The sequence below is a fragment of the Eriocheir sinensis genome, chromosome 5 (assembly GCF_024679095.1).
Source record: "Eriocheir sinensis breed Jianghai 21 chromosome 5, ASM2467909v1, whole genome shotgun sequence".
In the NCBI taxonomy this organism is placed as follows: Eukaryota; Metazoa; Arthropoda; class Malacostraca; order Decapoda; family Varunidae; genus Eriocheir; species Eriocheir sinensis.
This window is the reverse complement of record NC_066513.1, coordinates 3030523-3045941: the sequence shown is the minus strand read 5'-3', so window position 1 is coordinate 3045941 and position 15419 is coordinate 3030523. Positions and strand designations below refer to the sequence as shown.

At 43.7% G+C, this 15419-nt stretch overlaps 1 protein-coding gene across 5 annotated transcripts in view; it reads left to right on the top strand.

Annotated features, from left to right (window-relative positions):
- The window catches only part of LOC126983472 (rho guanine nucleotide exchange factor 11-like), a 204507-nt gene that overhangs the window by 135653 nt on the left and 53435 nt on the right, over positions 1–15419 (top strand). For all 5 annotated transcript variants that reach the window (XM_050836197.1, XM_050836209.1, XM_050836186.1 and 2 more), the window contains 4 exons: positions 798–1001; positions 6407–6634; positions 8377–8629; positions 11728–11815. In XM_050836197.1, the coding sequence (XP_050692154.1) occupies positions 798–1001; positions 6407–6634; positions 8377–8629; positions 11728–11815 (773 nt within the window). The remainder of the gene's footprint in view (positions 1–797; positions 1002–6406; positions 6635–8376; positions 8630–11727; positions 11816–15419) is intronic.

Genomic DNA, 15419 nt, shown 5'->3' with positions numbered 1-15419 from the left:
TTATATTGCGGATGAGGAAAAGAAAGATACAGCTTGGGGTGGTTAACCCAAGAATGTCGGCAGACCCTTTTCTGGGCTTTAACGAGTCGTGGCTGTGGTACGGTGGACCCTAAAATGGGCTCGCCATAAAACACCTGATTCGAGCTGATTGTAGGCAGTGATGGCATAGCGCAACCCACCATGAATGCCCTGGGTCATTGTGGTGGGTGAACGATCTTGAGGTGGGCTTTTTTGTCATAGGTGGTGCTGTAAGGTCATGGCATACTGAATTAGTTATCCATACAGTAATCTCTTGTCAAATTCTCTATAGTAGACAACAAGCAACTCTCAGCTAGATGCCACGCATCACGAGACTGTTTATTTTGTGACAAACACCACCCATAAACAATGGAGTTTGAGTAAAAGTAAATATTTTTAACAGCTTTATGGCTATGAGAGGAGTACTCTGATGTACGTTCCATGCTCTTTTCTTAGTCTCAAAATGCAGTGTAATTTTGTCGTTTCTTAGCCACTTCTCGGCTTTCCCATAGCCGAAGCCCACGGGTTAAGTGCTCTGCGTTACTCATCCAGAAACAGCAACTATTCGGTGAAGCTGAATCGAGGTCTGTTACTAGCTTACTTCTGCCATACAAAACTGACTGACTGAATTTTGGACTGTCTATATAGACTTCCACTGCCGTCTAAGAGTTAAGCCAGTAATTATTTAGCCAAGCAGTCTTAGTGTGCACCTTTGTTTGTACTGAGAGACTGTGTTTTGCCCTGAAGGATAAGGTTTGACCCTGTTGTTTGCCTTACAGTTTGATGGTGAGCAGGGTGACTACTTCCAACAACAAGCTGCAGAGTTTGTGCGGTCACAGTTCACAGCCCTGGAGAACCTCAAGCAGCAGCAGAAGAGAGACCAGAGATTATCAAACTTCCTTCAGGAGCAAGAGAACAACCCAGCGTGTCGGAGGCTCCAGCTCAAGGACATGCTGCCGGCAGGCTTCCAGAGATTATCAAAGGTGAGTAAACTGCCTGCTCAGCACATTGAGATAAGTAAAACTCCACCTACAAAAATTAAGGCAATTTCTAAAGCCTTTTGGTCCACTTTTTTTCTCATTGTTGAGTCGCAGCAGTCTTCCCATCTCACTCCCATTTAATGCCTTCATATCCTTGGTGACACTGAGGAGCCTTTTTTCAGTGTATGGAATGACAATGGGAAATAGAGAAGACAAGAAATGTTTGGTGTGGGAGGGAGAAGCGAGAGTGTATTTACCTAGTTGTGATTTTACAGGGTCTGAACTATGCTCGTGTGGTCCCGTCTCCATATCTGTACTTGTCCAGTTTTCCTTAGAGTTGTGCACACTCTTTGCCGATACTATATCCTCACTTAGTCTTCCAAACCTCTATGTTTCTTTGCAGGAAGCTATATTTCTTTATGTCTCTCAAGCATCTTCCTTTTCTCAATTTTTTTCTGCGTCCTCGTGTGTTGCTGGTGTTTCTTACTTCTCATTATCTACTTCTTCCATTTTATTCCATAATTTATAAATTAGTATTAGGTCTCCCCTTTCTCTTCTTTGTTCCAATGTTGGCTGGTTCATTTCCTTTAACCCCTAAAGGTCGGCGAGTTTGAGCTTGTACGAGTTTTCCCCCCCACCCGCCCGCTACACTAGAGTACGGCTGGGTGAGTGGAAATTGCCGATTTTCACTCTATTTCCCACTGCGCTCACTCTTAGCCTATATACTGTACTGACTTACCAATACATCATTAGTTACCTTCAAGTCTTCCTCTTTCAAATGAGACCAACTAGAAGTCTCTGCGCTGCGTGTGTGCTGAGATATGACGAGTATACTACTTTCCTTTAGGGGTTAAAGGAAATGAACCAGCCAACATTGGAACAAAGAAGAGAAAGGGGAGACCTAATACTAATTTATAAATTATGGAATAAAATGGAAGTAGATAATGAGGAGTTCGTGCAGTGTGGCTGTGGCAACAGGCTGGTGCAGGGTGAGTGCTAATACCACCCGCCACACCAAAGTCTCTCAACGTCTTCTCACTCCGCCCAAACATGACGTTTCGTGGTGAGAGAGAAGAGAGAGGGAGAAAGAGCATTGAGTTTGTCGGGCTGAGGGAAGCTCAGCGATGCAAACGCACAGGAACTAAAAAAATTACTCTTAACTCATTATCACAAGCAAGCAGAAACTGACTACCAAGTGGGTTGAGGACCCATTCATACGCACTAATAAACAGTGTAGCATATCCAGCGAAATGTTGCTGAATTGGGCTACAAATATATATTGACGATATACCACGTCAGCCGACCTTCTAGCCCAGATGGTATACCACGTCAACCGACCTCAACGGGTTGACGGTATACCACATCAGCCAACCTTTAGGGGTTAACCTTTCATCATATGACAGTCCCTCCAGCTCTAGAACCATCTTTGTTGCCATCCTTTGTATTCTTTTTATTTTTTTGTGTGTTTTTTCTTATGGGGAGACCACACAGTTTCCGCATATTCCATCTTTGGTCTAATCATAGTGGTAATCATCTTTTTCATCATATCCTTATCCATGTAGTGGAATGCCATTCCTATATTTCTTACTATTCTATACGTATCTCTGAATATCCTATTTACATGACTCTCTGGCTGTTGATTATCTTGTATTGTCACTCCCAGATCTCTCTCTTCTTGAACTTTTAATATTTCTCCATCTCCCATTCTATATGTCCACTGTGGTTTCCCTTCACTCTTTCCCATTTCCATTACATGACATTTCTTCACATTGAACTCCATCTCCCATTTCACATTCCATCCCCAAATCTTATTTAGGTCTTTTTGCAGAATTTCACAGTCTTTACTATTTCTTATGTGTCTCAGCAATTTCACATCGTCTGCAGACAAACTCGTATAACTATTTTCTTTCTCTGGGATATCATTTATATATACTAGGAAAAGTATTGGTGCCAGTACCGATCCTTGAGGCACCCCGCTATCTACATTTCTCCATTCCGATTCATGTCCTTTACCACTGTTCTCATCTCTCTTCCCTTTAAGTAATTTTCCATCCAGTCTTTCATTATCCCTTTCAGTCCTCCTCTATTTTCCAGCTTCCATACTAGTCTTTTATGTGGAACTTTGTCAAAAGCCTTCTTCAAGTCCAAATACACACAATCTACCCATCCATCCCTCTCCTGTGTTATGTCCATCACTCTAGAGTAAAACCTTAATAAGTTTGTTATACATGAACGCCCTTATCTAAAGCCATACTGTTTTTCTGTAATTATATTGTGTTTTAGAAATATTGTTCATAGCTTCTTTATCACCTTTTCACATATTTTGCAAACTATACTGGTCAATGATACTGGTCTATAGTTCAGAGGTTCTTCCTTTTTCCCACTTTTATATACAGGGACCACCTCAGCCCTCCACCACTCCTTTGGTACTCTACCAGTTGATATTGAGCACTTTATGATATCATATACCGGTCCGATTAAATGATTTCTGCATTCCTTCAAAAGAAGACCTGAAACTCCATCCAGTCCTATTGCTTTCCTCTCTTCCAGCTCCTCCATTATTTTATATATCTCTTCTTTAGTTACTATTACTTCCTCCATTTGGACATTTAAATTGTGATTCTTTTGTAAAAAAGTTCCTGGAACCTCTTGTTTAGCAGCTCAGTCATGTCTTTAGGATCTTCAATTATCTTATTTCCATCTTTCAGTTTTTTTTTTTATTTTTTTTTTTTTTTTTTTTCCCCACCTGCACATCTTGCATTAAACCAATCTTGCTTTCCTCTTTCCATTGGTTTATATAATGGGACATAGTTTTTAACTCCTGTCTCATAGGCCTCTGAAAAAATCATACTTTTCCTGTACCTCATTTGTTCTTTTTAACTTTTCCCAGTCCAGTTTTTCATAATATTTCTTGAGATTTTCTATGTCCACTTCCCTGTAGTTTCTCCTTTTTTCTTTGTATGATTTGTCTTCCTCAGTAACTTCCTCATTGGTTTCCCACTCTATTATTACATGATCACTTTTTCCTGTGGGACACACATAATCTTAACTCATTTAACAGGTGCACTCCCTTCGTCAGTACCAGGTCCAGTCGTGCTGGTTTGTCATCACTCCTATATCTTGTATTTTCAGTCACCTGCTGCATCTTTAAGTTTTCCATAGTCAGTTTTAGAAATCTTTCCCCCCATGCCATCTCACTACAACTGTTGCTTATTAATAGTCTGGGACAGGAAAGCAGCCCAGACTTGCCAGTACACAAGTCCAGATACTTAGCAAGATGACTCACAGAGCTATAGATTAAAAGGAGAACAACTGTCAAGATTTGCCAAAGTACTTAGTTTCTGTTGGGAGTATATAGAATGGCATGAAAGAGTGGTGCTCAAGATTTACACACACTCAAAAAACTATCGTTACAGTGGGGTCCGACGAATTTCACACTGAGCAACCTGGTAATCTCAGCAGGGTTGGTAAGAGTGTGATCCCCCCCACCACCTCAGCTCTCCTGGGGGGAGCAGGACAGGACCCCTGTAAGGGAGGGATAGAGAGGAAGGGAGACACTGAGATACCAGATATCACCATAATATCAACAGAGTGATTTGAGTGCCACTTGTTTAAGCTTTAGATTCACAAATTACTAAACAGTAATGCTCATATGATATATGTAACAGCGGTGGGTAGAAGTATTCTCCCATGTCAAAGACAAAAACAATCATCAGTGCATGTCAGATACAGTTCAGTTCATAATGTGTCATCCTGGAACTAATGCTTCCACTGAATGTGTCTTGTGGGCATCTGAAAAAAACACAACTTCAAATTGCAATGCTAAAAGCATTGCTGGTAAGAAAGATAAAGTTTAAACAGAGTTGCATGGACCTCTACAGATTGTTTCAGTCTACTCCTGGGCTACCCTTCTCTCTTTTGCTGCCTCATTGCCTAATAAAAAATTAGAACTTTGCGCGCTTTTTAAGTCGATGAATAAGGAATTTGGCGCAGCCGTTTTGAATTGCCGAAATTAGCCGTCTCTGGAGAAGAGTAATTTATTGAATAGCTTGCATGCAGGAGTTAATTTGTCTAACATGTTGGTATAATGACTCGCCAATAATTATTAGAGAATTAATCTTATTGGGTGCAATCCATGATTGTTTCGAGACAAGCGAATACTTTGACTCGAGTAGTGCATGCTATACTAGTGAAAAAAATGCCAAAGTTATCTTACCATTTGGGTGATAAGTCAAGTTTATAATCCACTATAAATCTATCATAAGGGTTAGCTAAGTTTTACGTAACCTCGTAGGCTCAGTGGAGCCGTATGTGACAATCAGTCAGTGGGATTCACTCTGATATCTGAATCCTGAGTGACTCATCACCACAAGGTGTTTATCATATTGTCTCCTAAATGGACAAAATTTTAACTCTCCACATGTATGTGAGGTGTTAAAGCATAATTTCATCACCCCAAACACTACAATATTATAGCTACATAGAACACAGATCAATTCACTTTGACTGAGACTCCACCTGTGTGTTTCATGAAGCGTACTGTGCCAGCTCAAATTCTACTGCTTCATTTGCGAGTCTCGCTCACTTGGTTCAGGCAAGTGAACCCACACCCAACACACGCAGTGACACCAACATGAGTAGCCTGTTCTCAATGGCTTCGTCCTTGGTGTTACTTTGTATTGCGCTGAATGTGTAACGATAGTTTTTTGAGTGTGTGTACACCAGAATTGCCTAAGACCACAGCATTCATCCCATTGTGAAAGCAAAACGTCCTCAGCCACCCTTCATGAATATTTTAGCCACGATGAACCAACAGACCTGACCAGTTGGACCTGCCCTCACCCAGCATCGTGGTGGCAGCCAAGTTCCATTCTAACACTGACCAACATACCACTTGCACATTACCTTCAAGCTGGATGATATTTGTACCATCATATTTTACTGGTTTATGCATCACTTGAACATTCCATATTTCATTACATCTTTACTATTATTATTATTATTATTATTATTATTATTATTATTATTATTATTATTATTATTATTATTATTACTCTTATCATTACTGTTCTATACTAAGCTTCACTGCATAAGTCAGCAATATGAGAAAAGTGAACTCATCCTCCTGTGACTTGTTTCCTGCTCGTGTCCATCTTAAGATTTAAATAAAAGAATGAATTCCACCGCTCTGTGATATCAAACAAAGGTAAATTTCACCCATTGTGCAGTGGCATGGGAGGATTTGCTGGCAACCTCTTCCATTATTATTATTGAACTATTAGCCACAAAATGAGAGGTTGTGCAATGGCTTGTGATATCTTTGGTGTCCTGTTTATTTGAGGGAATATTTTATTGTGAGAGTCGCTCCTGCTGTCCCTGCGCTCTAAAGTAATGTCTTCTTCCCACAGTACCCGCTGCTCATCGAGTCCCTGCTGAGCTACACAGACAGCACTGCCCAGCCTGAGGAGTATGAGCAGCTCTCCCGGGCTCTGGAACGCTCCAAGGAGATCCTGGCATATGTCAACCAGGCGGTGCAGGAAGCCGAGAACAGCCAACGACTGCACGAGCTGCAGCGCAAGTTGGACCAGTCGTCTCTTGCCAAGAACAAGCACGGCCAGTCGGAGGAGCTGAAAGGGGTAGGTTGAGGCTTGGGCTTCACTAGGAGGAAATTAAGTGAAATTGTGCCACATCTTGTATAGTGTTTACCCAGGAGTTATACAGGTTCCCCTTTACTTATGACAGTACATAAACCCGTCCGCTGCAATTGTCAGAGATTTGGCTTTAATTGGTAGCCTGGAAACATATACTCCCAGGTCTTTCTCTGCCTCTGTGGTGGATAGTGGAGTGTTTCCCTTGTGGTATTGGTATGCTGGATATCCCCTCCCAAGGTGCATGACTACATTTTTCCTCACTGAATTGTAGCAGCCACTTTTTGTTCACTCCTGTAGCTTGGTGATGTCTTCTTGTAGGAAATCCGCAGTCAAGGGGTTAAGTGAAATTGTGCCACGTACTGTAGTGTGTTTACCCAGGAGTTATACAGCTTCCCCATTACTTATGACAGTAGATTAACATAAAGTAACTTCATCTGAGCATCAAACCGTATGCTTCACCTTAAAGCTACATTGATTGGCTAATGACTTTTGCTTTATAACTGAATTGTTGTGGTCACATCTGTATTGTTGGCTCCAGGCTTGTTGCAGGTTATTATCTACTGTGATAAACATTGTCTGAAAGAGGCCTGTGCTCTGATGAACATGCCTGTTGTCTTGACTGTATTGCAGCCGTCCCTGGAATACATCCTTGACAACTGTCCTTGCTGCTTGATAGTGTTCTTATGCACACACTATTCTTCAGGAGACAGCTCAACACTCACAGCTTGCTACATTTTCATCTTTACATCATTTTCTTGTCATACACTGTCAGACCACAACTTGCTTCAGGGCTAGGCAATGAAACACATTCAACCAAAAACTGCATAATGTCAAATATACTGAAGTAATTCCTGTGTAGAAGGACAAAGATCCAGATTTTCAAGTCCCTTGTGCTCCCTGTCTTACTCTGTGGCTGTGAGACTTGGACACTAAATACAAATGGTAATGGAAAAGGAAATGGTAAAAAATGTCTATACAGAATCATGGGATATCGCTGGAATTACTTTGCTTCAAACTGGTGACTACTCTGTGAGACTGGTTTGACATATATTACCTGCATAGTCCGTCAACACCAACTCTGGCTATACGTGCATGTGGCACGCTGCCCAGAAGCCAACCCTGCTCATGAGATAACCCTGAGTGGAGGAGGCCAAGGGGATGCCCACAGAGTTCATGGCTTGAGCAAGTCAATAGATCCTGCCAGCAGGTACTCAGGATGGGAAGGGGGCCTGCATGGAGACTTGCCCACCAGGATCCCTGGGCTTGGCATCGTAGGGCAGGTTAGGCAACGTGCCACCTGGCGTATACCCCCATTGATTAAGTAATGTGTAGAAGTGCTGAACAGCAGTTTTAGGAAGATAGAGCCATGTAGAGAGAGTAGTTTCTGAGGTGATAAAAGCACAAGAAAATTAAGCACAAAAACACCAAGCATCAAGGAGGTGGCGTTGGAAAGGCAAACCACTCCGACAGTCACTGAGTCCAGGCTGCCTGGTTACTTTGTTTTCACGACATCTATTCAATTTTCACTCATTTGTAATAATTTTACTTAATATTAATTTTCTGTGCTACTCTACATGTCATTTTTATTGATGATCTACTTAATTTACAAGTTTCCTTTGGCACTGTCATAAGTAACTGCAACAACAGGGAGCAGAGTTTGTAGAGAAGAGTTTGCAGAAAAATTTCCCATCCTTGCATTAGGTGACCTTGGTGCTCTCCCTCCCCAGAACCTTGACCTGACCAAACACAAGCTGATCTACGAGGGTCTGCTGACGTGGCGCGTGGCCAAGGGGCAGAAGAACATCGACCTGCTGGTGCTGCTGCTGGACGAGTTCATTGTGCTGCTGCAGAAAGCAGACGACAAGTACATTCTCAAAAACCACTCCATCATCAAGTCCATGGTGAAGGATGAAAACAAGCTGACCCATTCCCCCATCATCAAGTACGGCCCGTCCATGCTGTTCCGGGCAGTGGCTACAGGTGAGCTTCCCTTTAACCCTTCCGCTGAGATTGGTACGGATTTAGCCTTTACTGGTAGCCTGGTAACACATACTCCCATGTCTTTCTCTGCCTCTGTGGTGGATAGTGGAGTGTTTCCCATGTGGTATTGGCATGCTGGATTTCCCCTCCCAAGGTGCATGACTACATTTTTCTTCATTAAATTATATCAGCCACTTTTTGTTCCATTCCTGGAGCTTGGTGATGTCTTCTTGTAGGAAATCCGCAGTCAAAGGGTTAAGGCGTCTGCACCATCACTTCCAACACTTTATTTTTCTTACAGTTCAGGAGACAAACCTCAGCGAAGAAAATTTATAAAAAGTTATGCCTACATCACACTGCTTATAAACTTAAAAAAGGTAAATTGGGGCATAAATCATAGCTGTACATTGTGTCAGTGCTCATTGCTGTCTCTTTAGCCCTCTAATCTGTAATGGGTAGGAACCTGTTGGCCCAAGTCACAGGACCAAAGTGACATCCAGGTTACCACCGCTCATCTTGCCCAGGCTTCCTCAAGCACCCATTAGTCAACCAACCCAAGAGGGAAGGGATCAGCCAGGTGGGCCATGCCTTGACCCAAGGCCCACTAACGACAACAGCACAGAGGCGCTTACTCTGTCATGGCAGATATAAAAAGAGAACTCGTACTCCATATCAAACGAATGATCATTAGAACACGTTACAGGTGCAGTGAGAAAATGAAAGAGTTGGAATGTTGATGCGGGAATAGGAACAATTTGAGGGGCTGAAGAGGCTGCCATAAACTAAGGGAATAATGATAACCAGCATCTCAACCCTGCTCCCAGGATGAGCAGATTGAGGTTGAGATTTATCATAAAACAGCTACAGTTTGAGCAGGAAAGGCCCCATTAGTGAACCCACCACAACACAATGTCCCAAGTATTTTTCTCCCCTGGTGGTTGTTTCCCATCCCATCAAGGCCTCAACTTTCCTTCATTCAGTCAGTCACTCTCCAGCAGATAAACTTAACACCTCGTTGCTTCTTTATGCTGACTCATTTCAAGTAACTTCTGAATAGCAACAGTATTTTATTGCACATGAGCTTTTTATTGGATACTTTTGAGAACTGTTACAAGAACTTAACAATCATGCCTTGGCCTTTTTGAGGAAGTCCTTAAAAGACAACCATTGTTGCCATGCCTCAAATACACTTGTTGAACAGCTTGGCAACACACAGCATGGAGAGCAGTTTTCTTGCTGCTGTAGTAGAGTCCAGATCAAAACATTTCTTACCCTGAAAATGGTCAGTAAATGACAAATTGCCTTAAGCAGTACAGCCAACAAAGAGTGAAATGACTGTGGCCACAGCAAGAGCACTGACTGATGTTTAAAAGTCCTGCTTAGACTGCAAGAAACTATTGGCAGTGCAGCACAAGGGTCTGAGTGTTAATGTCTCCACTTAATTATGGTTACCTTATAATTAAGAAACATCTAATTACATGTATTTATTAGGTGACATTCGTGCCTTTGGTAGCATAGTGATAACCAAAACAAGGGACGCTATCCTCTGTGTATCTTGGTTTTCAAATCTGTCTCCTCTCATACTTTGCCTTTGGTCTGAGACAGAACCCTCTTCTGTGTCCCATCATGGCCTGACCCTTGGCTTGGCTCTTGCCTGTGCCTGTGGGTGTGGGTGTGCCTCCTGGAGCCTCTGAAGGATTTGTTTAGTGATTGGCAGGGAGCATGAGCTGACTGGAGGCAAATCTCCTTGTGGGAAGGAGTTGCTGGGAAGGCACGGCTGTCTATGTCAGGTTTCAAGGCCTGCTCCTGCATCCATTGCATCCCATTTAAAAGGATCTGAAGTGGAAGTTGACCTTCAAATGATAATATTGGTGACTTAGTGACTGAAAACCAACATATTGCAACATGTTGATTTATTATTTTTCTTCAGAATTTCCTGCCAGCTTGACTGATATCACCAACACAAGTGATAACAGTGTCTGCTTAACACCCCCTCCTCCCCCTGCCCAGCTTTGAAATAACTGCTGCTCAAGCTTGGGTGTTCTGATCACTCAAAACAACAACAAAAAGTCCAGAACCAAATAATATACATTCAAAACTACTGCAACAAACAATAAATGAAATACTCAGTCCTCCCACATCCTCATTCAGTCTTTGCAGAATTGAATAGGACCAAGGAGAGTCATCATTAAGCTTCTCTAGAGCATAATTAGAGACACAGTTATGATCATGCTTCCAGCACTCCCACTGCCACACAGCACACCCTCACAAGACACTGAAGATTGCACTAAGGCAGCTTGGTCAGGACATGAAATGAGCTTTATTGACTAGTTACCTGTGTAGCTCTCTGTGTGTGTGTGTGTGTGTGTGTGTGTGTGTGTGTGTTCATCTGTAAATCATTCCAGTTTCCAAGCAAAAGGTAACAACAAAATCTTAATTTATGCTCCCATCAAAGGGTTTGGGAATTTTACAAGTGGCACGTTCACAGAGTTAATATTTCTGTCTTTGGATTTTTTTTCCTGGGCGTTCCCCCAACTGATGTAAAACACTATCAAAAAGATGATGAGTGTGGCAAATGGTGCAGAATATATGATGTCAGACAAGAAACTCAATTGCTGTATGCAGTGTTGAAACTTCATGGGTTTGAAATTTTACATAAAGACCAGAGTAAGAGAATGTTGTTGAAGTGAGGGAACTGTAAGAACCTTTAACTCATCTGCTGCAATTGGCATGGATGTGGCCTTCGCTGGTAGCCTGGTAACATATACTCCCAGGTCTTTCTCTGCCTCTGTGGTGGATAGTGGAGTGTTTCCCATGTGGTATTGGTGTGCTGGATATCCCCTCCCAAGGTGCATGACTTTACATTTTTCTTCACTGAATTGTGGCAGCCACTTTTTGTTCCATTCCTGAAGCTTGGTGATGTCTTCTTGTAGGAAATCCACAGCCAATGGGTTAAGTGAAGGTCAATATTCAAATGTTCTGTTGACACTAACCCTTAATTGTCAGTGAAGAATAATGGCAGTATGCACTGACTGTAAGAAGCACACAGTTGTAAAGCAGCAGCAACAGCAGCCTTACCCGTCTCTCTCTCCTCGCAGACAACTGTGCCTTCTTCATCGTCACCACCCAGTCCGTCGGGGCACAAATCTACGAGCTTGTCACCTCGTCCCCTGCTGAGCGGAAAGTGTGAGTACAGATTCCTTTGCCATCCTCTTCTGAAGCACTGTGACTCCTTGATCATGCTGAGGTGTCTCTAACTTAGCACCCTGATACTACTAGCAAGGTGCCATAAAACAGAGTAATTACTACCTGTAATGTGACCTACGGTTCATTCCGAAACTCCTGTGAAATTTGTCTAAGCCAGGGGAGGAGGGAGTAAGCTCATACAAGCCAGAGGAGGAGGGAATAAACATGTCAATAGCTGGGAACCAAACCCAGGACCAGTGAGATGGGAAGTCACGGTTCCAACCCTGTAGCCAATAAGTGAACTGCACGGCCAAGTGGAATTTTGATGACTTACAGCGTCTGGACCTCTTCATTGATAAGGAGTCACAGTGCTGCTTTGTGATTGTTATATATCTTGTTTTGTGTTCAGTAGTGTACAGTGTATCAGAGAACTCCATAGCATGGTGCTCATTTCTTGTCTGGAAGGTTGGAAGTTTGCTGGGGGAGAATGAATTTGTGAAGAGAGTGTATGAGGGAAGGATTGAGGGAGGGGGTGTCAGGGGCAGACCATCTGTGAAATGGATCAGTAGGGTGAGTGAGTATTGGAGCGAGAGAGTTGGAAGTAGCAGGAGTGGGTGTGCTGAGAGGGAGTGCCAGAACAGGGAGAGGTGGAGACACTTCTGCCACGGTCACCCCTCTGGAGGGAAGTTCCGCTAAGGGAGTAGGGCGGCAGTTCCTTGGAGAGGGGGAGAGGCAGGATGCACTGGTAATTTCTCAGGCTACACGGTATTGTTCCCCAGTAGCTAGAGCGTGTGTGTGTGTGTGTGTGTGTGTGTGTGTGTGAGATGATGAGCCTTTAAAAAAAATATAGCATACAGTTTCACCTCAAGCTCCATGAAGTGATCCTGATCCCCCTCCACTTCAGCACAGTCATCAACATGGTATTTGGTTTACACAGAGCCACCCTTGATGTTGTGCAGTGTGGGCTTGTGTACAGAAGCCTTGTCTTAGCGTCAGCAGGAAGTCTCGTAAAATGATGCTGAAAACCACATGAAAAAGAAGTGTGGGTCTTAATACAGGCAACTGCAGGCTTTTTTTTTTGGGGGATTGTACTGTTTTCTTTGCTGTGATTTATTTTTAAAAACGGGCAAACATTGAAAACTGAGTAAAAAAAAAGGCACAAAATTGCTGTCAAGTGATGTTGCTATTTTTTTCATATAATATCAACCTATAACTCCGACAAGGAATACAACCAAACAGCGAACTCAGAGAAGTAACGCGCAAATTTCCATCATGCAGATCACCAAGAAACTGATGAAACAAGTCCATGGCGGTGTATCAGAGGAGGAAAATGACTGACACAAATGTAGCGTGGCTGTGTCCTTGAGTTTGTGTGTCACGAGAACACGGACTGATAACCTCCGCACGGCTGGACGCACCAACCGTGGCAATGGGCTGCATAAATCCTTCATTACAGGGTTTTGGCGGCGGGCGTGGCGAGGTGTTGCATGCTGCTGACCCCTTTGAAGGTTAGGCTCACGGACGTCATATAGGAATGTGCACGGAATACACGATCGTAACCTCACTTGAGTATTAAACACCGTATGAGTCTTTTCCAACAGTAGTGCGGCTGACCTGTCTTTTGTGACCCATCTTTCAAGGCGTGGTGTGTTGGTTTTGGTCACTTTCTTATCACTTTTTGTTTCGACTGAGTTTGTAATTTGTCAACTTGGTGAAAACTCAACCACAAAACTTTAACCCGGTAGAAGCGACGGGCCAAATTTGTGCCGTGATATAAACCCCCCAAAATAGATGATGCATAAACTGAACACAAGTGCTTTGATATGTATTATGAAATGGTTTGTGTGAGTGATGATTTATACTCATTTTTCTCGCTTAGAGGGACCATTAAGAAACATGATCCCCGCTGCTACCGGGTTAAAAATACTTATACGATGTTTTAAAAATCGAGTTGGCTGTAGTATCATCCGCATCGCCATTCATCCACTTGTCACCCGCGCCGAGTCGAGGAAGGCGAGCACCGCGGCGAGTGGCGGCGTGGAGCGTTGGGAAGCGAACCCCGAGCAAGTGTTTTCCGGTTCAGTTGATCAAAATGCTTTGTATGACGCACGGCGCAGATTTTCTAGAATTTCCTTTTACGTTTACACCCCTCGGCCAGACCTAGAACATGGAGGAGCTACACACACACACACACACACACCGCCACGGGAAGTAGGCGGGGTTTTTTTTTGTCAGCGGAAACACCTGCGTTGAGCGTTTGCTTGGATTGTCTTGTAATAAAAGATCGTCCCCGACAGGTGTGTGTGTGTGTGTGTGTGTGTGTGTGTGTGTGTGTGTGTGTGTGTGTGTGCTGGCGTCGGGCGGTGGGCGGAGGGGCGTGCGTGTTATGCTCGGCGCCTGAGTCTGCCGTGACGGGTTGGCTGCGGCTGTCCGGGGAGTGAGTGACCCGCGTGACCGCCGCCTCAAAGGAGAGGTTAGCGGGGCTGATCACGCTCCAAGCTTATTGTGTGCCGCTATTATGACGGCCGCGGCGGGTCAGGGGTGAGGAGCAGACACGGAGTGGAAAGCCGGCTCCGAGTTTCTTCCCCGCGGTGAAAGACGAGCTGTGGCTGCGGTGCCGCAGAAAACCTAAACCTTGGCTGCATGTGACGCGGCGGAGGAAGCGAGGTAGACTCCAGCACGCTCGCCGGGGCAACTATGGGGCCGTGCATTAATCCATGACGGATATTCCCATGGCACATTCGGCCCCTTCATGGCAGCTGTGGGGCCGTGCATCCATCCGTGTTACCATGGCACATTCTTTTTTCTTTCTTTATTTTACATTATACATAGTCGACCCCTCCAAGGCAACTGTGGGGCCGTGCATTCATCCGTGACGTGTATTCCCATGGCACATTCTTTCTTTTTTCTTTATTTTACATTTCTACATAGTCGACCCCTCCAAGGCAACTGTGGGGCCGTGCATTCATCCTCATAAAACTCGGTTATAAAATCTAATGCAAATTCACATTTCTACGAGCATAAACGGCATGTCAGTGATGAATTTTCCCGCATCCACAACTACATTCGGGATCGGCGGGATGTTATATATAAGGCAGAGGGGACGTGCCTTTCTTTAGAGGTTTATGAAAGTCGGCAGGATTAGGCTTAGGCGGCAAAGTAGGTGGGAAGGGATGAAAGATGAATAGCCATGCTCACGACCCGGGCCCATAGTGTCAGACATCGCGGGGCTTACACACTGATTTGATGAGGCTTTTGTAGAAGTTGTGTTAGTATTTCCATGGATACTCTTCTGAGCCTAGTGATAGTTTGACAAGGCCACTGTATACACACCTACATTTGATAAGGCTTTTGTAGAAGTTGTGTTAGTATTTCCATGGATACTCTTCTGAGCCTAATGATAGTTTGACAAGGCCACTGTATTCGCACCTACATTTGATAAGGCTTTAGTAGAAGTCGTGTTAGTATATCCATAGGCACTTTTCTGAGCCTAGTGATCGTTTGACAAGGCATCTGCATCGTGAACCGCGAAAACACTCAAGAGAACACGAGTGGTCTCCGGAGTTTGTGGCCTTTGAAAATATTTGTTGTGAGGACCGAAAAC